This window comes from Pongo abelii, chromosome 1 (genome assembly GCF_028885655.2).
Source record: "Pongo abelii isolate AG06213 chromosome 1, NHGRI_mPonAbe1-v2.0_pri, whole genome shotgun sequence".
Taxonomy (NCBI): Eukaryota; Metazoa; Chordata; class Mammalia; order Primates; family Hominidae; genus Pongo; species Pongo abelii.
The window spans coordinates 57,050,188-57,076,044 of NC_071985.2; the positions used below are offsets into that span (position 1 = coordinate 57,050,188).

Consider the following 25,857-nt stretch of genomic DNA (forward strand, 5'->3'; position numbering starts at 1 on the left):
GAACAGATCAACTTTTACACTTGTAAATATTACTATGAGCTTCTGATTATGGATGTTGAATCTGGATTGTTTTAATATTTTGAAGTGATAGGAAGGTAATATCTAATGAATGTGTTAAATTATCTAAACTTTCCAGGAAAACTATGGAAAATAAAAATATTATATATTCTTACTGTATACCAAATTTAGGCCTTTTGAAATTTGTACTGAAAAATATATTTATTTTGTCTTTGAAAAAAATCATGTAAGTCTTTAGTTGATATTTGATTTTATTGATTTCCAAGACCATGATGAGTTCACATTGTAAGGAAAAAAAATCTCAAAATATAGAAACCACATTTTATATCCTTATAGCAATGTAAATGCAAGAGCAAATTAAGAAATTCATTTATTTTTTGTTAAAAATCATCAGAAATGTTTTACATGTAGAAGATACATGTGATAAAGAAGTTTGTTAATGAACATAACAGTAGGAAAATTTTATAGATAAAATGTCTCTGAAGAACATCTTTTTGATTTTCTCACGGTATAATACAATTGATTGTACTGTGAGTAGCATTCGTCTATAAATTCAAGTTATTTACAGTACTCTATAGAACATATTCATGCTAGAAACACAATTCATATAACAACAATTTTTAAAGAACTAATTTGTAAATTATGACACCAAATTTTATTAACAAGGAAATATCCATTAATTGACTACTACAGTAAAAACTTTATAATGCTTGTATCATGAAGAAAGACCTTCCTTTTCCTTATATATTAATTGAACTACATAGGTATGCTGTACATTTTGTTATTCATGTTATAAGAATTCTAGATTCTATTGCTTTTGAAATATGTTTCTTTTTAGGAACTAAAAATCAACTTATAGTTTGATTTCTGTTTTATTTGTACTGTGTTCCTGATTTTGTGGGTTTCTAAATAAAAAGATCAAACCCACCACTTTCAATATACTGTTTTCTATTTAAACTTTTGAGTTATAGTCAGAAAGTGTTGTTGGACTGCATAGTTTTCAAAAGTTTTTGGTACATTTCTGACTTTAGAAATCTGGGATAGGAATCCCTTTCCATATGCATATAGACTATTTTCTGAGCTTCTTCAAAACATGTTTCAGTGGGTTCCTGAATGTTCCTGATGATAGTCTCTCTTGTCGAACTGTCAATGTTAATCTGAAAAGTGAAATTACATGTACAGCATTAAGTAAGCATAGTTGAAAAAAAGGTACATATAATAGAAAGGTTTAATTTATTCCCTGCTCTCCTTTTCAGTGGAATAGGGTAATTTTCTTTGTAGTTTTATAGGCATCTAAGAAGATATATAAAAAATAAACATTTTGCTTTTTTAAAAGTAAATATCCAACTCCACATCCAAGAAGAACAAAAAAGAAAAAAATATGAGGCTCAAGGCCAGGGAAGTTTCCGAAACCATGGATTACTCAGGAAGATGCAGTGGTTTCTTAGTAGCAGTCTACAAATCAGGAAGTTTGTAAGACAAACGTCTTTTAAAAGAAAAGAGAAATTCGTGCTTTTTAAAAATTTATCTCCGTTAATAGTCACAAATGTTGATTTAACTGAATATGCTCTGAAGTGGGAAGAAAATGAAGAGAAGTGGATAAATAGAGGGGAGAAGTGGCTATTTCAATAAACCAAGTATTTTCCAGACCAAGAGTTCTGGAATACGTCCACAATGTAGGCTTGCCCTTTATGATAGAAATCTCATATACTGTCCTCTCTCTTTATTCCCTTAACAGACATTTTATTTATCATTGCCCAACAACACAGGATTCTCAAATGTCTCTTCATGGTATTTATAGTTCCTGCTGGGAAGGCCAATGCTTTTGCCACAGACTCCTTTTTTTCTTTTTAAGTTTCCTAGAAATTAAGATAATTTAATGAGGAGAAGCTTTGGGACCAGGTAGATTTAATTTTGAATCTTATCTTTACCACTTAACGGCTGTGTGACACTGGACAAGTTCTCAGAGTCTCAGGTTTCTTATCTGTAAAATAAGGTTAGCAATACTGAATTTATAGCATTTTAGGAGATACTGGATGTAAAGTGCCTGGCACTTATGGATGCTTGACAGATATTAATGCCCTTGCAGGGATGAACTGATTTCCATTCCTGTCATTGTCAGGTAGTTACCTCTCTAGGGGACTGTGGCTGGATGTAAATCTTATAAAGCTTCTTTGCCCTAGAAATTCTGCTCCATCGTGAGGCAATTTTCTTATAGGTTTCACATGCCATCCAGAATTGAATATTCTCCTCACTGTGCTCCATTTTTAAATATGCTGCATAGACTACTGGACCATCTAAAAGTAGAGGAGAAATCAGTTTATTTTCATGGGTCAAAATCGCCAAAAAAATCTAAGCAATACAGTTAAAAAAAAGCCTGATTAAAAACTCACAAATTATTTAACAAGTAAATATTTTATATCTATCTCTGTATATCAATTTTCATGTCTATCACACACTTAGAGCTAACATCTGAAGCGTGCTTTGACAATGCTGATCACTGGTGAGGTCATCCATTTATTCTGAGTCACTCAGAGCAAAATACCTACCAGTGTGGATGAGTCTAGGACAGATAGGACAGGAGACATCACAGAGCCCAGGAAAAGGACTTAAGCTGCTCAGGAGGACAGGGCTCTAATCATGAAGCTGACATGAAAAATCTAAGACCTCATGCCAAACTGTAGGGTAAGAGCAGGGTTTCGAATGTAAACTTGTAGGTCAAGGTCAGGAGAAAAATATCCATCCATGTAAGAGTGATACTCTAATTAGTTTGTACACCCTGGAGTGTTTCTCAATGTCCAATCAGAGCAGAACACAGATAGATGAAAAATTCAACTTCATATTCATGCTTTATGGTTCAAGCCAGAAATAAGGGACCAGACAAGGAATGAAAAATCAGACGCGATGCTGGAAACTATCTCAGAATCTAGTACAGGACAGGGATTATGTGCAGCGTAACCATCACATGACACTTGATGCCAGAGATTCTTATCTTCAGCTCTGATCTTAAGCTGCCTTTCTGGAGTGCGTACATAAGGATAAGCCTAGGAGGAGCTTTCCCAATTGAGACACTACTTTGTAGGTACTAATATTTGAAGAGGAGGATTAGGTGAGCTCTCACAAATCTAACATATTAATTGGAATCTTTGGGAGGACCAAGTATTCTCAAGGTTCCAGATATTAATTTTTTTTGACTAGACTAGACTAGAAAGTCTCTTCGCATATCCAAGGAATTGGATTGCTATATGATAAAACAACAATGTAACTTTCAATTGATGTTGTGTAGGCACACTGAGTAATAACCACCTAGAGACTGTTAGCGTAGGATATTTTGTTTACAAAAAGATGTACATAATTTAATACAATTTGATGAATTTGGAGATAAGTATACACCCAAGAAACCATCACCACAATCAATGCCATAAACATATCTATCACCTCCAAAAGCATAGGATTTTGATTAACACTATCTTGGTCAATATCATTTACTATTATGAGAAATAATGGTAGCCAGATGGAATGGAAATGTTGAGTAAGATCATATTTTCCTGGATCTTCATCTAAGAGATCAGATCAAGTTTTCCAGCACTAGAAAGCCAGGCTCCTTGATAGCTTGGCTTTGTTAGCAGTGATATAGGAACAAAGATAACGAAGTATTTTGTCTTCAAGCAAAAGAGCTCAAATAGAAGTAGATCTCTTCTAAGGAGGCATTGGAATTGGGGAAAGCTGAATGTAAATATTGCATCCTAGGAATACTCAAAATTGGAACATGGACTATTATTATCACGTGAGCAAATGCAGCCTTCAGGACACTGCATGGGATATGGTTCAACAAGGACATAACATGAGATGAATTAAGAGGACACTTGAGATGGAGGCATTATATAAATGTAACATAGAAAATGATATAGATTAGATATTCCTATCCAATGTGAGGGGGATATATTTTAACTTAGATTTCAAACAAGAAGTTGATTTTCACACCGAAGTGACTCTAAGTTGTGTCTTGTCTCACCATAGGCACAGAAAGCTGGGAACAGAGAACACAGATGCAGGAATTGGTACTCCAGTTCCTAAAGAGACAGCTGAATGGTGGCAAACCAAAAAACAAACAAACAAATGAACAAATAAAAAAAAATAGAATGTTAAGGTGTTTCTGGCTTAACAAGTAAAGTTGGAAGCCAATATTTATATGGTTTGTACTTAGCTATGGAACAGAAAGAAAATGAGATAGCAGATACAAATCTATGGATCATGGAATGAGAGCCAGTCACACAGGCTACTTGGATGGGTTGAGTGGATGAGTAGGTAGGGGTAGGAAAATGATCTGGAAACTAATATTAGATTCCAAGCTAGTATTCTGAATTTGTGTTTATGTTTATTTTAATTATGTAGTAAAATGTTTATAGGTTATCATTTTAGAACCAACTGTATCTGTATCTGGCTTCTTTAACTTTCTTCCTGATGGATTGGAAGAAGTATCCCTGTTTGTTTTTGGGCTGGCCAAATGGTTCTACAATTCTTGTCATACCAAAGTACTTTGCTATTGAAGCCATATATACATTGCCTTATCTATTTGTCTATCTATCTGTCTGTCTGTCATCTATCTTTTTTTCTGTCTTCACGATCTGTTTCCTCTATCTATCCCTCCACACATAAATACACATATTATAGATCCCAAGTTGTATTATTCTATATATACTGCATGGATATATGGTATTCTATATATACTGCATAGATATAAAGTATTCTATATATACTATTAAAAATATGGTACATTTCAGATACTTGATGTGGCAGATTGTAGTATTGTTCCTCAGTTATTTCCTGACCTTTGTGTAGGGGGATTATACTTCCATGTCCTGTTTATGTCAGCATTGGCCATTGAACTTGTGTTAGTCAATGAAATACATGCAAAAGTGCCATGGACACGTTCAAGCAGAAGGTTTAAGAACTATCATGTGGTTCTATTTCCCATGTCCCACAGCCACCACAAGAAGAGCATATTCTAGAAAAGAGCTGCTCCTTTAGCCCGAAGGCTGGAATGAAGACATGGAATAGAGCTGGAGCTGACCCTAGCTGTTGTGTATCATGAAAAAGAAGTGAACCTTTATTAATGTAAATCACTAGGATTTTATGTCACTTGTTACCATGTGATGACTAGCGAAAGCTGAACTGGACTACTTGAGCCTGTCTGACGTTTCAGATATAATTCTAGCATGCAGAATCAGTGGACTCATGTGATTGGCATATTTTACAGAATTCTGTCTTCATCAGATTAACTTTTGTCTGAATATGCTGCAAGTTACTCAAGCTAGCGGCTGAAAATGCATTTGTGTAAAAGTGTTCCAGGAATCTTAGTAATTGTTAAAGTCAGAACTGAATTGCTGTCTTTAGAATTTCGATTGATTCGTACCAAAAGTGAATTACAAGGTGGAAAAGCCTTTTCTAAATCAGGCAATGTAGGCTGTTCTGAAGTTTTAAATGATACTCATTCCTGAACATTATGCTCAGGAAGAAGACTGCGATTCTGCTTGAACAGAGTGAATAAGCGATAAACATCAGAATTGCTCATTTAAATTGGGAGGATGGAAGGAATGGCTTGTGTCATACATAGTGTATACTTTTCCCTTAAAAAGTGAGAGTGGTGCCTTTGGGAATCTCTAGCCTGTTCTTTTAAAACTAGTCACTAAAATTAGTATTTCTATGACACACAAGGTGACACATGCCAGTGTTCTTGATGCAGAAGGGAAATGTGGGCTTTCTCATGGCTGAGTCAGAACAGTGGCCCATCTATTCCAGAATTATTTTTTCTGTAAGACTGCAAGGCTTACACCAGGCAGGAAATCCCAAGGGTGCACTACATTGCAGTACCATTAGAAATGCCTCTAAACCAATTTAAAATCCATTTTACTTTCAATCTGTACCACTGGGGATAATATATTTCATAATTCTACCATAGTATGTGTGGAGTTTTACAGTGAAGCTTCAGTTTTATTAACATTCTCTGTTGTGGCTTCTATGCTGTTAATAATTTCTGATTTTTCTTCTACCTTTGTTATTAATATTAATATTACTAATATTATAAACACAGCTTAAAGAGCTGTGGGTCTTTTTTTTCAAATTTATGGTCCTTTACTTTAATGTATTTTTTAAATTTTCTATTTAAATTAATATTTGTTATTTATGGCTGAAAATAAAATGTGTAAATACATTGTTGTCTTCAGAGGAAAATGTTCCATAATGGCATACCGTCAGCCCTCTGAATCCTTGAGTTCCATATCTATGGAATCAGTCCTCTGTGGATCAATAATTTTTTTAAATTATACTTTAAGTTCTAGGGTACATGTGCACAACGTGCAGGTTTGTTACATATGTATACATGCGCCATGTTGGTGTGCCGCACCCATTAACTAGTCATTTACATTAGGTATATCTCCTAACGCTATCCCTCCCCCCTCCCCCGACCCCATGACAGGCCCCGGTGTGTGATGTTCCCCTTCCTGTGTCCAAGTGTTCTCATTGTTCAATTCTGTGGGTCGTTTTTAATGCAGAAAACTTCTAGTAAAGTAATAACTACTGTTAACAATTTGGTATATTTCCTTTTATTCTTTTAATCCTTTGTTCATGAATAATTGCCTACCTAACTAGAATTCGTTCATCTACACAAACACAAATACACACTGGAATGATCCTATGGGCATTATAATGTGAAAGCAATTTTGTATCATTCTTATTCTTTCATAGTTAATAGCACATAGCAAACACTTTCTCTTTTTCATTTTTAATGATCATATAATAGTCTGTTGATGGGGTAGGCCATAACATATTTAGCTACTCTATTATTATTGTTTTAGATTGTTTCCTCTTTTCTTGGTTATAAGTTAGCCTACATTGAATATTTTGGCTTATAAACTTTTTCACCTCTATTTTCTTAGGGAAAATAATTGATTTAAAATAGAATTTTTAGGTTGAAGATGTAATATTTTTGGAGACTCTTGATACATATTGTAAAATTGCCTTCAGAAGGATTTCATTATTTTTCATTCCCAATGGCAGTGTCAGTGTTGACGTACTCCACCCTCTCCAATCTAATGGGGTGAAGTCAGTAACTTGTAATTGTTTAAATATGTATTTTTAAAATATAATTGTTAAACAGTTTTGCATTTTTACTGGCCATTTCTTTTTTTCCTGTGAATTCCAAATCTTTTGTCTGTTTTTTCTTTGCATTGCTAGTGTTTTCTTAAATTTTTCAGATCTCTTTATATACTGAAGACACTATCTCTGTTACATTTATTGCGTTACCTTCTGTTCTCTTTTACGTATTATTTTTGTTTATGAATTTTGAGGTGTATTTGTAAACCATTGAATCTGAAGAAGCCTTGATTCATCTATCTGATCCTGCTTTCAATTTCCTCTGTACTTTTATTAGAGAAAAATCTTAAAAGCAAAAATCCATTATTTATCCCCCTCAACATTTCCCATTGCCCAAGTGACAAAGGCCACCCCTCTTTGCTGTGGTTTCCTTCCATTATCCTCCCATTCACCTGAGAACCCTTGGAGAATCAGGACTGCAGCTTATTCATCTTCATGTACCCCGTGCCTCAACACTGCTTGCTATATAGCAGGCACTGAATAAACACATGTCAATTTGGGATTTTGGATCCCTCATGTTTCTGTTTTAAAATGACTCTCTATGGCTCTTGAAAAGTGAAGCAGCAGACCTTAGTTATTCAACATCTAGGAAGCACTAAAGACCCCAGGTTTATATCTGAAATGCTATTGCTTTTTGGTTTTCTGAAAGCAATACCAAAAAAAAAAATGTACTAATTGGACAGTGATGTCTATTCTAGGCCAGGTTTTTTCCCCCCTTTGCAAGGTGAAGAAGTGCATGAGAAGTTAAAAAAGACAAAAAGTGCTAAGTGGAAAGGGTAGAGGCAAGGCAGTGCAGGTAATATAAGGGTTGATGAAGGGAACCATGGCAACAGCAGTAGTTAGCAGAGATTAGAATAAGTGATAGTGTAGGAAACTGCCAATCACACTGTGCAGCAAAGGAGCTTGCACAGATGAAAAAGGCTGAGAGAATGACTCTGTCTTTGGGATCAGGATGTACAAAAGGGAGCAACAATAACCATCAGTAACTTCTACTGCCTGCTTTGTGCCGTGATGCTGATGAAGATGCACTAGCCCACACAGATGGTTCATGATATGGAGCAGCCTTCATTGCCTTCAGCAGTATGATAATCCCACACTGTTTAACTGGCATTTCTAAGGTGGTCTGCATGGGATTGTGGTAATTTAGAAAGGGTGGAAAATAGTACATTCATAGATGATTTTGATCAAAAGATTGAAGCAAACTCTGTGATTCAGAGCACTTGCTTATCCGGAATGGTTTAATATCTGCTCTGTGTGTGTGCTGGGGCAACCTGAACAAGCCGGAGAAAAATATACAACTGTGGTCTCGCATTTGAAATCATAACTTCAGATTTTAAACAGACACTCAACACTGCCCAGTCATCCAATGAGCCTTCCATAGTATCATGGTTCTCTAAATCTGCAGAAACTATTTTATACCTCCTCTTTTGTTATGTTAAAGCATACTAACACATCCTCTCCTGAGCAATCTACTGGCGACCTTGCCTCAAACTTCACTGAGAGCACAGATCAATCAGATGGATATTCACCGTCTTCTCTCCAGAAATAACCAGAGTGCTTCCATCTGTACTCCTCCTTTATAACCTCTCTCCTGAGAGGCAAGTGTCCCTGTTCCTTTCTGGGATGGCCAAACAATTTTCTTTCTGGTTCCCTCCTACTTTTGCTTTTTCCATCACTTTGCATTCCTCTATTGTTCTTATAAGTATCTCCACTCTCTTCTGTGTCATCAGTTTCTTCCCCATGGATGGTTGCCATCATCCTACAAATATATTGCTGTATTTCCCAAATATAACTAGTAACAACTATTGACTCAAACTTTTGGTATTGACCTCATTCCTGCTTCCAGTCTCTGCTTTTTTCTCTGCAGAACTCCACAGCAAAACTTATGTCAATGATTCCTTATACTGTGTATCGCTTCCTCTGGTTTTACCTGTCTCCACCATACCCATGAAACTGCTCTTATTGAGGCACTGTTGACTTCCATATTGCCATGTCTAGTGGTCACTGTTCCTTCCTCACCTCAGCTGACTTCTCAGCAGTCTTTGACAATTCACAGCTTCCTTCCTGAAACACTCTCTTCTTTGGCCTCCACAAGAACGCACTATTTTCGTCATTCTTACCTCACTTTGTGCTCCTTTTCCATCCATTTTGCTGACCTCTCTGGTTACCTGGACTTGGAAGTAGCACACACCTAAGTTTCATCTCTGGGTGTGTTTTCCTCTATCTGAACTCTCCCTCTCAGTGGTCTCATAGCCCTATGACTTTTGTTAGCATTTATACGCAAATTACCCCCAGCCTTGTCTTCCCCACTGAGTTCCAATTTTACCTGAATTATTGTAGCAGCCTTCTAGCTAGTCTCTCTACTTTAGTTCTATTTGAGTACGTTATGTTTCATATAAATAACAAGAAAATCTTTGATATTTAAATATATAAATAACAAAAAATCTTTGATATTTAAAAAATTATTTGTGAATAATGTAGCATTAAATAGCATTATCTAAAAGGTATCTAAGTTGCTAACATTCTTAATTTCTAATTAACTTTCAGATTTTGCCATAGTTCTGTTCTCAAACTGATGGTTTTCTTGGATCCCCTTTTCCCACTGAGATGTTGAATTTAATTGTATTTTGATGATTATGACTTAATGACTCCCTAAAACATCTCTAAACCAATTTCGGTTCATCTATTGAGACCCAGGCTGATATATTTCTTTTTCATGTGTGTGTCTGAGCTACATGTTCTTAGAAATAATGTTTTAATCTATGTAAAATATGCATCTGCATATCTCAGCTAGAGCATGCATTTTACTAATGTCCTTGGTTAATGTAAACACATTTTTATTCTCTGGCACATTTAATATTTGTATTTTTAGTTTTGTCTTACTGGTTGGATCATCCATAGAATGATTCGTTTTATTACTTATTATGTGATTGCTGAATTTTTACATGAACTTCATAGTAATATGATTTCTGGAAAGGCTCTTACCCTATTTTTGCTGGCTTTTATAAAGAGCGGTATGATGTTTTCCTATCTCATCTTTGCTAGAGCCTTTGCTTATTCTCATGACACTAGAATTCTAAATTGCTGATTCTAGCAAGGCAGATGACCACTTGAAATCCTTGCCAAATAATTAAGCCTATTCACTTTGTTTATGAGGTTTCCAGGACTGGCACAGAAACTTACATAGTATAGCTTGGTGTTTTGAACTTTTCTCACTAATATTTTTCTTGTGTTTATTCATGGAACATTTATTGCATGCTCATTGGGTACAAAGCACATTTTTAGTCTCTCAGGGGTTTGAAAGGTAAATGAGAGGCAAGCTGTGCTCTTAAGGAATTTATAATCTAGGGAGAAAGCCACTATATAAAAAGCCCAATACACAAACTAGCTACAATTAAAAGCAGAATAAATTTTAATACTAACAAAATAGAAGATAAATGAAAAATTTCTAAGCAGTTTTCTGGAGAAAGTGGCACTTGAATTTGACTTTCAAAGATGAGCAGAGTAACTAGAGATGAAAAGGACTTTGAACAAAAGCCTGGAGCAGAAGAATCGTAGATGTACAAGTAGAAAATGAAGTGACCCACATTGGTGGAGGGCATGTTATGTGACAGGGCATAGCTAGAGACAAATTTTAGAAAATGTTTTGGGTTAGGGTGTAGAGAGCACTAAATACCAAGATTTTGGACTTGTTGGTAGGCAGCAGAGAAAAAAGAATGATATTCAAAGACATGTACTTTATTACTATTAAAAGGAACTACCACTTATTGTGTGCTTAATCTATATTAGGCATTGAGCTAGATGTTTTATATCTCACCTGCACAATAAACCTGAAAGGATAAGTGATATTATTCCCATTTTGTAGATGAAGAGTATGAAACTCCAAGAAAGAGATCAATCTAGCAAGGTGGGCAAAATGTGTATTACAGATGATTGGGACAAAAATTTACAATATAGTTAACTGAATATACACTTTTGTCTCTTCATCCCATTTCAATGTTCTAAAATTGACCCAGAAGATATATTTGTTTAAAGTTCACATTCATGCTGGCAAATTGGATTATAAACTATAAGGAATACCATCAAAGAAAGAAACTGTGGCCCCAAATGCCCATTGGAAAGGCATGCTACAAAAGATGAGAGCTCAGGTGGTGACCCAAGCCTGTAGAGGTAGATCTAGCCCTAGGGATGGGGCAGAAGTAAGTGCCAGAATGGTTGATTAATGTGTTTCAGCAGGAGTAGCCAAGTATCTACACCTACTGCCATTACCCTCTGGGCTGGGCAGTGACAACTGAGTCCATACTAAAGAGGGTCTTGAGTCAGAAAGAGCAGGTAGCGCCTCAGGAGTATGGCAACCTCCATGAGGAACAGGAGGTACCCTGCCCAGAATAGCCACTGGTACACCCCACTAGTTAAAGCATGTAAGTAGCACGGCCAACTCTCCTTCATAGTCCATAGCTCTAAACAGATAAAACATTCACAGAGAGGCTAAAATGGGATCTTAAATAAAAAGACAGGTCTATAGGCAAAAATTAACAAGCATTGAGGGGAACCAACTCCATTTTAAAAAAAACTACCAAATTCAACAGGAGAGTTTTCTGTGTCTACACCCTACATTTTTTTTTCTGTACCTGTCTTCTGGTTTTATCATTTTCTACAACGGGCCAGCTTTTCTGACCCCAAACGCAATTGACTATTCTCTTGAATGCACGTCCTCCTTTATTTTTCCTGCATTGAGCCCATGACTTTATCTCTGTCACATCCATTGCTGATATCTCTTATTTGTACCATGTTAATGTTGACACTTACCTACAACTATATTCAGACCCATGTATAGTCCCACTTAAATCAGACACTGAAAAAGTTGAAACAAACTTTAGGGAGGAGTTTTAGAACAGCAAGACTCAAATTTATTCTTACTTTTGAAGGCAGCAAGAACAGCGAGTTAAGTTTTTTTGTTTAATACTAACTTTAGAAGGCTATGGTATGCATCATTATTTAAGCATATTTTCCAAGGGATTTTGTGCATATACTTGTGAAGAATATTCACAGTGACTAATCTTGTTTTAATTAACGCCAGAGAAAATAATAGTGGTTGACACAACAAACTATTTTCAGGTTTTCTTTTTTTAACTGTGTCAGTTGCCAGTTAGAAGGCTGTGAGAAGAATAGCATACATTCATCATCTGGCACCCCCACCTTTACCTCTAAGAATGGAACTCGCTAGTTATTCAAAGATGACAGATACGCAATACTCACATTTTGTAGCCATTAAATTTTCAAAAGATTGGGTCCACTGTAACACTTCCTCCAAAGTAAGGCTTTGAAAAGAAACAAAAAGCACTGATTGGGCTAAATATTCTCAAGGTTTTTGTTGAACTAAGTAAAATTATATTATCTTGAAAATGACACCAAAATATATTTACATTCCATTTGTGTGTGGTTTTGGTTGGAGAGTTATTTTCCTGTGATATTTTACATTTTATTTTTACTATTTAAATTTTTTAAATTATAAAAATTATGCAAATAGTATAGACTTGAAAATATAATTTAATAAATATTATACAGAACCATAGTCCTATAATCTCCCTATTAATAAATTACCACTATTAGTATTTTGATGTAGTTTTTTAAAGTCTTTTTGTTATGTTTGTATTTGTGTGTTTTTAATCAAGAAGTAATCACACTATGTGTGTGTATACTTTATGCATTTTAGGTCATCATAATTGTATTAATCATTTGTAGTGTTATAATTTATAATTACAAATGTATAATAATTGATAGTCATATTGTTTATGGTGATGGTGAAATATGCTACAAGGGGGGGATTCCATAGTTTACATAATTATTGTCAAACAGCATATTGATTTTCTCTCATTTTTCACCATTAAAACTCAAATGTAGCCCAGCTGTGTTTAAGGTTTGCCATGGCCACATGATTAGAGTAATTCCAGGGCACTAGCAGTAGAATCAAAGTTTGTTAAAAGAGGCAGATTTTTGAGGTTTTTGGTACAGACTGCCAAATTGCTTTTAAAAGGGTGATGCACTGTTTGCCGCTGCCACCAGCCACGTGTTTACCTATTTATCTATTAGAATCTTAGAGTTAATCCACAAAAACTATTTGCATTCACTCACATAATACAGTTAGTAACCCTAAAGCTAGTATTTTCTCAATCTCCTATTTGCTAGAATTTTTTTGTATCAGTTTTAATTTTTATTAAGGTGTATTATGTCAAGTTACATTTTACCTAAACAGTACAAACAAAGCCATTTACCATTTAGAAAATAGTTGTGAAAGAGTCCAGAATTCTGTTCATTTTGGTGAGCTTCATGAGATGAATTGGCAAATGACTGTATTCTCAAATACGAGTAACTTTATACACCATGGAATACTATGCAGCCATAAAAAGAAACAATATCATGTCCTTTGCAGGGACATGAATGGAGCTGGAAGCCCGTATCCTCAGCAAACTAATGCAGGAACAGAAAACCAAATACTGCCTGTTCTCACTTATAAGTGGGAACTGAATGACAAGAACATATGGACACATAGGGGAGAACAATACATACTGGGGCCTGTTGTAGGGTGGGGGCGTGGGAAGAGGCAGAGCATCAGGAATAATAGCTATTGGATGCTGGGCTTACTACCTAGGTGATAGGATGATCTGTGCAGCAAACCATCACAGCAGACATTTACCTGTGTAACAAACCTGCACATCCTGCACATGTACCCATGAACTTACAATAAAAGTTGGAAATAAAACAGAAGTAGCCAATGTGTTTATTGCCATTCAGTTTATGGTGCATTCTTAATTGTTCTGCTTTCAACAACTAGATAATTGAAGATGGCTATAGACACATGCAAGCACTGTCCATTGGCTATACCTAAAATTAGCAGCCTAAAAATTAGTGCTGCAGGAACAGCCATCAGCATTAGCAGGTTCTTAACACAATGAAGGAGGATTAGTTAAAGAGATTAAAAAATATCCTAGAACATGGAAAAATATTGGGAGTCCTTAAAAGGTCAGATATCTTTTGTTTTCTAAAAATTCAGATGGATCCTGCCAGTTTTGGATGGACTGCTTGCATCAGTACTGAGGCTTAACAGTGTACTGTGTTAAGATTGCTTTCAAAAAACATTTCCATGAAATAGTGTCTGAGTCATTGTTCTTTTCTCTTGTTAAAACTTTAGAAAAAGTAACCTAAAATAACCTTTTCAATCTGGTGAAATGGAAAGAGCTAGGCAAGGTTTATTGAATGCCTGTCCGTTCTAATCATTCCCATTATATAGGGAAGAATAAAATCTACAACACGAGTGAAGAGTCATCAATGTGTTGGGTTAGCTTAAAATTAATTGTCGGTAATTGTTGGTAAGAGAGTTCTTTTGTCTCTAAGACTCATGAGCTTTATGGGGAGAGATGATTGGAGTAATTATGGTTGGGGGTAAAAATGGGAAATACAATTTGTTTTTAATTGAACCCATTTTTGCTTTTAATTTTTTTCGAGGTTCTCACAAGTTTAATGCTGGCCTATGGCTATCCGGGTGCCTTTATTAGGATTATTTGAAATACCTTTTTTCCTGATACAAGTTCTCCCTTGTGTCCCCTCCATTCTTCTGGGCAGATGGGCAGTGGATACCAAACAGATATGAAAGCATTTTAAGATACCTTGATGTTGTAGACAAAGGAATGAAGAATGTTTGGAGTCTCTCACAGTCCTAGGTGCTAATCCCAGTGCTGTACTTAATTGTCCTTGGTCTTACTTAAAATCTTCAAACCCCAATTTTATTGTCTATATAATAGGGATAATAACATCTATCGCACAATGTTATAATGAAAATTAAATTAGGTCATGAATGCCAAGCACCTATTAAATAACTGTTATCTGGCAGCTTTCCATGAATGTGATTTTTTATTTTTTTGGTCTTCCCCTTTTCTCATGGTAAGTCTATAAGGCAGATAGAAGAAATGCGAGCTCTGACAGTGATCCTCCATGGGAATCATTCAAAGAAAGGAGAGCTGTCCCTTAATTAGCAGGTTATACCTTTGTCCTTGGACGCACCTGTGCAGTTCAGTAGCATTCACTGTCATTTAAAATGCTGAGCTTTGGGTCTTACTATCTCCTCTGACCACCATTGCAGCATCCTTCTCCTTGCCACACAGTAGCTTGTAAGCCTTTTTGGACGTTTTGGTATTTTAGTGAAAGAGCATTCATGCCAGGGGCTCTGACCATACAGAAAGGTGTGGCCAGAACTGAGGGCTGGACATGGACTATGTTAGGCACTCATGGTTAATCTAACAGGGGTTCTCAACTTTTGGGAATTCTTTCAGGTAAGGAAATCCAATGCAAAGGTCTGTTACTTTTCTCAGGCATTATTCTTTTCACTGTTCTCATCCAAATGGCTACATTTTGAGTTATAGAAAAGTGTGGAGGAAGAGACTTGGGAGCTTGGTTAACATTTGATTCCTCCTCCAGTCTCACCTTCTTTATCTAGGGATTCCTCCTCCAGTCTCACCTTCTTTATCTAGGGATGGAGCTCTCTGGCACTTCGTATGTGGAGGGTTGGAACCAAGAAAATATTTTGGATTGAAGAATCTCGTTTTAACACAAACAATATTCTTTGTTTTTTAAAAGGAACAGAGACTATTCAAAATAGATTCTAAAGCATTTAACTTGCTGAATTCTCAAGTGTAAACCATGAATAATGAAAACAAGAATCTTAGTAACATATGACTGCTCTTCTGGTGAAATGACTCACGTGTAAATGCAAATTTTACTTTCTGAACAAAATATGTTACAATAGCAGTTTAATAAATATGTACCTGTTTATCTGATAAATATGCTTTACAATTACCATAGAAACTTAAATGCTACTTACTTTGAAAGGGGCCTCTTAGATTCATCTCTGCACATCTTACAAATCCAACAATTCCGCCTGCTCATTTTTCTAAGGAAATACAGTATATATTTGTATAATTTAGTCATTTAAAATAATTATATGTTAGAGTCAGTTTCTAAGGAATATACAATATTATAAATCATAAGAAAAGATGGGTTCTTGAAGTTAATGGAATACAGTCACTGGGGGAGTTGGGAGGAGAGAGGAGAATAAAATGACTCATCTCTCATAAATATTCTATAAAAATATATGTGCTTAGATTTGTAAATGACTTTACTCAACTGGCCTATTTATTAAACAATGAGGTTTAAAAAATACCAATCTCTGAAAAAGATCTTTTCATTTAGAGCTTACCGATAATGAATTTACCAACTCCCAAGGCTTACCTTTTGGGACAATTCTTATTTTTATTTTTATTTTTTTGAGACAGGGTCTCACCCTGTCACCCAGCCTGGAGTGCAGTGGCATGATCATGGCTCACTGCAGCCTTGACATCCCCAGTCTTAGGTGACCCTCCCACCTCAACCTCTGGAGTAGCTGGGACTACAGGCATGCGCCACCATGACTGGTTAATTTTTGTGTATTTTTGGTAGAGAAGGGGTTTCACCACATTGCCCAGGTTGGTCTCAAACTCCTGGGCCCAAACAACCTGCCCACCTCAGCTTTCCGAACTGCTGGGATTGTAGGCATGAGTCACTGTGCCCAGCCACAATTCTTGTTTTTAGAAAGCTCTCTTAATGTATTAAAAAAGAGCCTCATTTTAACTGGACAAGTAAAATAGTGTAAATAGCCAAATAAAAAATAAAGCACCTTCTGAGTGAATTTTAAGGGTGCTACTTATCTTGGTTTTATCTACTCTGGGCACAGTAACTTTGACTTTAAAATTCAGTTAGAGTTTATTTATCTCAGGCACCTTTACATAACAATACATATCATAGAAGGTTTTTAACTCAGGACTTTAAAAAAACAACTAACAAATTTGTTAAGAGTTATTAAATCCACATTTTAAAGCTGGAAATGATTTGTTAAACATATATACATACATATATAATGAATTATTAAGGATAAACAGTGAATTTTTATATCAGTCTTTACGATTCATTCAAAAGTCTGTTGAATACTTGTTATGGGCCAAGTTCTGGCTGCCTGTGATCAATATACATCTTGTCTGTCCTCTTCTGTCCTCACTGACAAGCAATTAAAATACATGTGATGGGCCAGGCACAGTGGCTGATACCTGTCATCTCAGCAATTTGGGAGGCTGAAGGGGGGAGGATTGCTTGAGCCCAGGAGTTCTAGACTAGCCTGGGCAACACGGTGAGATTCTGTCTCTACAAAAAATAAAAAAAATTAGCTGGTCATCCTGTAGTCTCAACTACTTGGGATGCTGTAGTGGGACAAACACTTGAGCCCAGGAGATGGAGGCTGTAGCAAGCTGTGATTGCACCACTGTGCTGTAGCCAGGGCAACAGAGTGAGACCCTATCTCAAAAACAAAAAACAAAAACAAAAAAACCTGAAATGTGATGGGGACTTGGATACAGGAAGTACAGGGGTCATGAATACACCTAGGAGGAGAACCTAACTAGACCTGAGGGGTTAGTGAAGGCAGCCCAGTTAAGTAATATCTGAGCTGGAACCAGCAGGATATCCACGAGTGTGCTGAGTGAAGGAGGGGCAACTTGAGCAAAGATTAAGAGGCAATGAGTTATGTCCCATTGAGGAAATAAAAGGTATTTAGGCTCAGCACTGTGGCTCAGGCCTGTAATCCCAACACTTTGCAAGGCTGAGGCAGGAGGCTCTCTTGAGCCCAGGAGTTTGAGACCAACCTGGGCAGCATAGAGAGACCCCGTCTCTCCAACAAAAAGAAAAAAAAAATAGCTGGGCATAGTGGTGTGCACTTGTAGTCCCAGCTACTCAGGAGGCTGAGGTGGGAGGATCACTTGAGCCCAGGGGGTTGAGGCTGCAGTGTGCCGTGATCGCACCATTGCACTCCAGTCTGGATGATAAAGAAAGGCCCTGTCTCAAAAAAAAAAAAAGAGGAATTATGTTCCACATGAATTTAGAGTGTGGCAGACAGAGTGAGATAGTGAGCTGAGAGGCTTAGAGAGTTAAGATTGAACCAATAATCATGTTTAAAAATGTTCACTGCAGCAAGAAAGTGGTGGGAGAATGTGTAATGCTAGGCAGAGGCCGAGCATGTTGAGCCATACAGGCCGTGGATTTCACAGTAAGAAGCTGGGAAATCATTGCAGGATTTAAAATTCAGAATAGACATGTTAAGATTTGAAATGGGTTTGTGAGTAGAATGAATTGCAGTGTGGCAAGAGTGTCATCAGGGAGACCAGTTAGGGGGTGACTGCAGGAGTTCAGGTGAGGGATGATTAGGAAGGTGGCAGTGGAGATGGAGGGAAGGAGAGAGATTTTAGACATTTTGGAGGAAGAACTATTAGAACTTGTTGACCCATTGGATATGTAAGGTGAGACAGAAGAGAACAAGTTGAGGTGAGAGATTTGGCTTCAGGATAAAGGTGGGCTATTTTCATAAAACACATAAGAGGAGCCCCCCCTAACAAAAAAAAATGATGAGATGGTCCAGGAAGACAGTGTGAACTGTAAAAAGCAGACAGCCCAATATGAGTTTCTGAACACAAATATTTAAGAGAAAGGCTGTGTAAAAGGAGCTTGCATCAGAATAACACAGTATCACAGAAACCAAGGAATGAGTTTATCAAAAAGGAAAGAGTGGCCAATGGAGTGTTAAAAGCTGGGAAGCGATTAAGAGAGCAAAGGATCAAAAAATGTCAGATTTGTTCACAAGATGCTCATTAATGACCTTGCTGAGAGTGGTTTCAGTGGAGCAGGGAGGACAGAAACGAGGAGGAAAGCAAGAGAAAATGAAGCCCAGGACAAATGAAAGGCTGCTTGTAATTTCTGTTTGCCCTCCTTCCCTCTCCTCTTTCCTCCCTGCTTTCCTCTTTCCCTTCCTCCCTCCCTTTTCCCTTCTCTCTCTCTCTTTCTTTCTCTCCTTCCTTCCTCCCTCCCTTTCTTTCTTTATTTCTTTTTTCTCTTTCTTCTTTTCTCTCTCTCTTTCCTCTTTCTTTTCCTGCCTTCCTTCCTTCCTTCCTTCCTTCTTTCTTTCTCTCTCTCTCTCTTTTTCTTTTTCTTTCTTCCTTGAAAGCTGTTGATAGAAAGACGTAATAATGACAGAGAGGCAGATTCTTGTCATTTGACGATTCTGGCCTGCATGTCTCTCTAGGAGGCATTGTTACAATAAAGTCAAGTTACAATGTGAGTGACATACTCTAAAGTTGGCAAAAGGTACATAGACAGAGGTTGAAAACACAGAAGAAAGAAGGAAAACCAATAGAATTTCAGGTTCCTGAAGAAGAAGGAGGGGCTAGAATTCAGAATGTAGGAGTTGAGACATTGGAGAAGTGGAAATACAGGAAATAGTTACTATTCTCTTGTAACTAGTGAAAATATAGGTATAGATTCAAGTTCATTTGCAGGTTTGGAGATAAGAACATATGAGAAATGTGGTCTGATCAACTTCATTTTCTATGTAGGTCTCTACTATAAGTGAGGAGGACCAAGAAGCAATAAAGTTATTTGTATCTATAGGAAGGAAGAAAATGGAAGGGGAATAGATTAATTCACTTATTAGGACTCTTCTGATTGCAAATAGAGATTCACAATATTTAAGCAAAAGGGAGAGTTTATTAAAGGGATATGTTTGTGTGTGTAGTTAGGTTCTAGATGACCTTAAATACCGGACTAAAGATGTTAGACTTTAATTTGTTGGTAGAAGTAATCCACTGAGGTCTTTAAACAGCAGTGTGATGAAAATAAAAACCTTTTTCTAGAAAGATAAATCTGACTGAAAATGAACACTGGAATTAATTGAGACTAAAAAACTGTTACATTGACTGGCTGTCAATAGCTGGTCCTGTGTGTAATTGGACCTTGAACTACATTAGTTCAAATTTCAAGCTACTTAGTTCGAGTTTCAAGATTCCTCATCTCTGTGATCACCTATAAAATGTAGTTACACAATGACTCGCAGCTTATCTTCTAAGTAGGAGGATAGGAAAAAATGTACTTCCTTCACATGTCTTCTCTGTGAGTATAATTAGTCATCCCTATCTTGTAATGAGACTTGACTTCTCCCCTACCCTCTATTTTTAGCAATAGTTTTTCTGTCCCACTGTCTTCTCACTTGATCTATTGGAGCTATGTGTACACATTTTCAGACCTTTTATTGTGGTGATTTCTGTAACTCAAATGTATGTCTATTAATGGGTTATCATATTTTCTTTTATAAATTTAATGAAATTGGCAAAAGCAGAATGGTCTTAGTATGCAACACTTACTAAGGTCTGAAGCATAGTCAAGGTAAAGTAATTTCTGGATGCACTAGAGTTTAGGGGCTTCCCACAGCTCCTGCGAGTTGGCAGAGTATATTCAAATAGTTCTGGGGTCTGAAGCCAGACAGACATGTGCTTGAGGTCAGGCTCTTATTAGCTGTGTGACCTTGCACATATTAATTAAACCTCAGATTCTCATTTCCTTTTCCTTTTCTCTAAAATGGAACTGTAAAGATTAGAAAAATGAAATAGTTCCTAAGTTCTTTTGTATGTACCAGGAAACATATATTCTGTTAGACCGCATTTCTTCCTCTTTTTAAATTTCATCTCAGATCTCACAAGTTTTCCCCATTAAGTTTATTCATTATTCAACTTGTCAACATATAATCTGCAAATCCTCCTTCTCTTCATTTTTGTTGTTCCCATGTTTCTATATTTCTATTGTTCACACATTATATTAATGGCTGAGTCCCAGCTTTAGAATTAGTTGGGTCTACAACAGAGATTTACAGACATCTGGGTGTGTGTATCACACTGATGGGTTGGGGCTGCCAGAAGAGCTTAGGCATGGTTGAGTGTTACAGAAAAAAGGGACAAGAGGACAGCTCAGCCACAGCTTCCCTTTAAATGCAATTATTCAGGTTGTTCTCTCTATGGAGATGCCTGGTCCAAAAGGAGAGAGATGGCTGAGATCCAACCACACTCCCCTTGCCAGGTGTGAAGCCAAGTGGGGCTTCATCCATGTGGTGAAAAGGCTACTTTTTAATAATTCCAGCAAAGACTCTGTGTACACTAATAGTAGCCCTGTGCTCAGCTACATGACTGATTCAGTGAGGGTTCTTTGGTCCAAGCAACTTATTAGTTAGGTGACATTGAAAAAGAAGCAGTATGTATAGATATAATGTTATTTATATTTCTGATTTGTTTACTCCTACTAGACTTTAAGTTTCCTAAATTGTTACATTCGAATGTTATTTGATGATTACATATAAGTAGCTGTTTATATGTTGGTTAGCATTCTAAGTCAAACATTTACAGATTTATTAAATTATGGGATACAAATAGAATATAATGTCATAAAAGCATCAATGATTAAATTGCAGAAAATATTTAGTGACAGAATTGTGTATGACATGTGTTATGCATAGAATAAATAGACCCTAAGAGTTGTTGTGCATGGAATAAATAGACTATAAGAAGTTCTCTGGTATTCCTGTCCTTTAGGAAATGGGACTGGAGACTGGATGCTGTCCCAGTGACTAGAGTTCTGCTCCTGTGCCCAGAGCCTGGTGCCTTCCCACCTGTATTCTAAGATTTCTGGGACTGAAAGTCCATCCACATGTCTGTGTTTCTCTCTATTGATTACTACTGGATTCACACGTACCATGTACCACCATTTTGTTGGAATATCACAGAACCCCCCACCCCCATCCTTACAATGCTCTCTACATTGAAACAAAGAGATAAATTCAAAAACACTTAACCCAGCTTCAGGTACAAAAGGTCAGACTGACCACCTGAGTTTATTATCTCTTTCAACTCAAACACTAATAATATTATAGTAAAGGAACATGTAAGGCTTAAACTGAAGGAAAAAGGAGATTAAACAAGGGGAAAAATAATGACAAAATATTCCAAAGTAATTTTGGAAGATGGAAGGCAGATGCTCAGAAGTAGAAATTAAAATTCTCATACCTCTAAAATGAGAAGAGAAAAGGCAGCCTTAGAATATCATCTGACAAAATAGGAAAATATAATTCACAGTCTGAGGACAAAGAATTTGCAAAATAACCAGTGGTTTAAAAAGAAGTATCTACAATCCTACATTCAACAATGTTTATCATTAAATAATACATCTCAATCGACAGTTTAATAGCACCAATATAGAGTGGCAGAATGAAATCCTCTCACATTTACAATTGAGAACTTCTAAGAAATATTCTTGGTAATTCCATAAAGGGAATGTTCTAATTTTTTACAAAAGTAAAGTTCTTTAGGATAAGGATTTGATTAAAACATCCTATTGATAAATTTATTTTGTTAGTTAAATCCAACCAAGGGCATCTTCAGTTGTACCCTTAAAATTAGAGTTCAAGTAGTCAATACTGATAAAAATAAAAAATAACTTTAAATATTTTATAGAACTACAAATCTACTTTGGCAAAAAGAGAATTCCCAGTGAAAGAGTGATCTAAATTGGCATGACGTAGAACTGATTTAAATTGTGGATAAACTCACCAAGCTTCAAATAAACAATGATCATTTTTTTCTCATGTTGGTGGTATATGTGGAAACATTCCATTGACCTAAAAATAAAATAATAACAAAACCAAACAAAAACAAAAAGATTATTGTGTGCTTCCTGGAGAATGCATATTTGGCAAAGATTACTATAAATGCTCTTAAGTTTTAAGTAAATACTTTTTCCACCTCAGAAATGCTGGATTATGGTTATTCCCATTTTTATTTATTAACTCTTTATCTAAAATTGTGTTAATATCATGGCTTATTATGAAATTTTCTTCACTGTTTTAATTTGTATTTTTCCATTACTTTTTAATTAAATAATCTATATTTATCTTAACATTGTGTATTAATTTGCTTTTCTTTTTTGTTTTTCAAAACCTTCTTGGTAAAACTAGTGTGTACTTTTACAGTCGAAACAGAGTGTTTAGAACAAGTTTAGGTCTCCATGATGATTTTGCCTCCACTGTTTTCTCCTGATAATTATTTAAAAGAAATACATTTCACTGATAGAATCTAATTCTCAGAGTGATTATAAATGCATTGGTAATGGATTGAGTTGTATTAGTAGTATGCCAGAATTAGATTTGTTTCCTCCATTATTTAAATGAAATCTTAAAGTATTATGAAAATAAATTTTCTTAAAGCAATTCTGTCTGTTTACATATATCTGCATTTAAGTTTTTCTTTATTTTATGATATAGCATGTTACATAAAATTTAGTAAAATTTGGAGCAATTTATATTTTAGCGAGATTTTGTTTACCACAGCACACAAATTTCTTGTCCTTTAAAAAATTCAAGAAATTGGTGCATAGTTGTGCTTAAGCATAACATAAAAGAATAAAAAAATTCTACAAAATCAAGATTAACAATGTTTCAGATAAACCTTATAATAATCCACACCTGGGTTCAGTACAGTTAACAAAGTGATGGAACTAATAATTTGGTAATGCATGATTTTTGAAACAAATAATTCAGATATGTCTGATTTTATAATATGTTTTTATCTAAACATATAAAATGAAAAATATTTAAAATGAAAATATACACAAAAACATAAAATGAAATAATATACTTTAAAACTGTAGCATTTCCTCTGTTGCCCAACTTAGAAGATTCATTTATATAAGGAGTGACTCTAAGTTTTGTTTTAAATATAGAAAGCCAGGCAAAAGAATATGTGTTTGTTACTTTGTCTTTTTTTCTTAGAAAAACCTCTGCTAACACTCCCAGAAGTTCTACCATTGAAATCAGCATCTGCTAGTCATTTATATAGCAAGCCAATAGTCTTGTATTTATCAACTATTTTATAGAATCTCATACTTACAAATATATCCTGTCGAGCAGTCCACCATGCTAAATTTGATCTCCTCTTTGTTATGATCCGTTTGAAATCAGGTTCTGAAATTTTGTGAGACACCCAGCATTTTATTTTTCCCAGAGTAAAAGGATTTTACTGTCTCTATAATTACCTTCGATGGCACTCTGGCCTCAGTATGAATGTTCTGTTTTTACACACACGTATCTATGCAAAGAGAGGTTTTGTTGAATATGGAAAGTAGTGCTGTAGGACTCCAGTGCATTACTGATAAAGAGGTTTTATCTAACATTATCAGACCATCTGAAGTGATCAGATGATTGGAAGCAGCAGCTCCATGAAATCTTCAAAGTAATACTCAAACCTTTTTCTCCAAAATAATTTTTCTAGTTTTAGAAAATGTATAGTCTAAAGTAAAATTCCCTTTTAAAAAAGACAGAGAACTGAGTACAAACACATAGGACATCACTGCAAACACATGTTAGCAAACGGTTGAGAACTATTAAAATCAATCTGTTTGTAATAGATTACTAGGGACTTTTAACAACTGAAGGATCTAAAAAAGTATCTTTTCTAGTTATACCTCGCTAGTTCCTTCAACTGGTCCTCTACAGCAGTTCTGGACTCCGTTGTTCTACAGTTTGTTAACATGCCTTCAAAATCTGAATTGAACACAGTGCTTAAGATAAGGTCTAATGAATACAGAATATGGTAAGATTGTGAATGCCCTTGTCCTGGATTTACTCCAATTGTGTGTGTGTTGGCGGGGGGGGGGGGGAGTGGGGGGGTTGGGAGGGGAGAGAGAGAGAGAGAGAAACAGAGAGGTGGGAGTAAAGAAATGCTAGAATAAAACAGCAGTAAAGAAGATCAAAATGTGGTTGATGGAGTGTTTCTTAAAATATTTAGGGGCCCAATGAGATAGAAGATTAACCTTACTTGTCTTTTATAATTATGAGATTCAAACCCAAGAAAATTGAATTTATCAAACCTGAGAGATAAGTTTGGGACTAGAAAAGGAAAGTAAACTTTGGAAAGTCAAGATGCGTAGATGTAGCAATAATGTAGGAAGTGAAGGGCAGGTTAGCCTTAGTTTGGGAGGATCTAGGTTGTTTGTGGATAGCACTCATTTTCTCTGGGTGCTAGTTGTGCGATTTCCTCCCCACCTCAGGACATTTGGGATGCTGGATCTCTTCAGGAAATCTTCAGTGTCATAGTCAAGACTTTTCCTCACCCCAAATAATTCATTTTTTTGGGATTTGGAATGTTTGCTCTTTCTCATGGTGTGGATGCAAGGAGCTGGCAGGAAGATTCTGGAAGTAACACCCTGTGCGAGTGTCAGTTTCAAAGCTTGCTTAATGGAGTCAAACATGAGAATCTCCCTACAGAGTAAAACTTAAGTATCGACAGGGACTGAAAAACAAATAAATCATAGAGTGAAGAGTAACAGCATGAGTAGGTGGAAATTCCTGGAGGAATTCAAGAGCAATGTGTAGATATTTGTGGCAGATTTCTAAGCATGGTTTTGTTTCTGTGAAAAAGTGTAGTTCAACTTCAGATTATGAAATCAGAGCAATATAATGCTTTGTACGGCACATAGGTGGATCAGACTAATTCAGAGCTGTCAGGTTAGGGCAGGTAACAGGATTATGCTTTCGTTGGTGCAGCTTGGGATTGCCCTTTCCATTGAAAGGCTGTCCTTCTGATGAACTGATCTGCTTACTCTAGAGCACTTTTACTGTATTTCAATTTCAGCCAATGTAAGTCCAAAGTAACACAAGTTCAAATGTGCACAGTTAAAAATATTTAATATTTTTATGTTGAAAGTTCAAAATGAATTTTACAAGATCAGAAAAAT

The 25,857-nt window shown here is 36.0% G+C and overlaps 1 protein-coding gene across 2 annotated transcripts; it reads right to left on the minus strand.

Annotated features, from left to right (window-relative positions):
• Positions 1-200: 200 nt before the first annotated feature.
• On the minus strand, positions 201-24,182 carry RGS13 (regulator of G protein signaling 13). Of its 2 annotated transcripts, XM_002809681.4 has the most exons (7): positions 24,012-24,182; positions 22,677-22,744; positions 22,134-22,173; positions 16,052-16,120; positions 12,433-12,494; positions 2,149-2,315; positions 201-1,175 (listed from the first exon to the last, which is right to left on the minus strand). In XM_002809681.4, exons 4-7 carry the CDS (start codon positions 16,114-16,116, stop codon positions 990-992), a joined length of 480 nt encoding a protein of 159 aa, XP_002809727.1. In that variant the 5' UTR covers positions 16,117-16,120; positions 22,134-22,173; positions 22,677-22,744; positions 24,012-24,182; the 3' UTR covers positions 201-989. The 2 variants fall into 2 exon arrangements, with proteins under 2 accessions (XP_002809727.1, XP_002809726.1); XM_002809680.4 differs by lacking the exon at positions 22,134-22,173.
• Positions 24,183-25,857: the final 1,675 nt, after the last annotated feature.

What these genes read in the sequence shown, in the direction of transcription:
- RGS13 (XM_002809680.4), bottom strand. Translation starts at nt 16,116, where the DNA reads ATGAGCAGGCGGAATTGTTGGATTTGTAAGATGTGCAGAGATGAATCT. An exon ending in AAATTTAATGGCTACAAAAT is followed by an intron (nt 2,316 to 12,432) that starts GTGAGTATTGCG and finishes CTCTACTTTTAG; the next exon opens with ATGGTCCAGTAGTCTATGCA. An exon ending in AGCCACAGTCCCCTAGAGAG is followed by an intron (nt 1,176 to 2,148) that starts GTAACTACCTGA and finishes TTCACTTTTCAG; the next exon opens with ATTAACATTGACAGTTCGAC.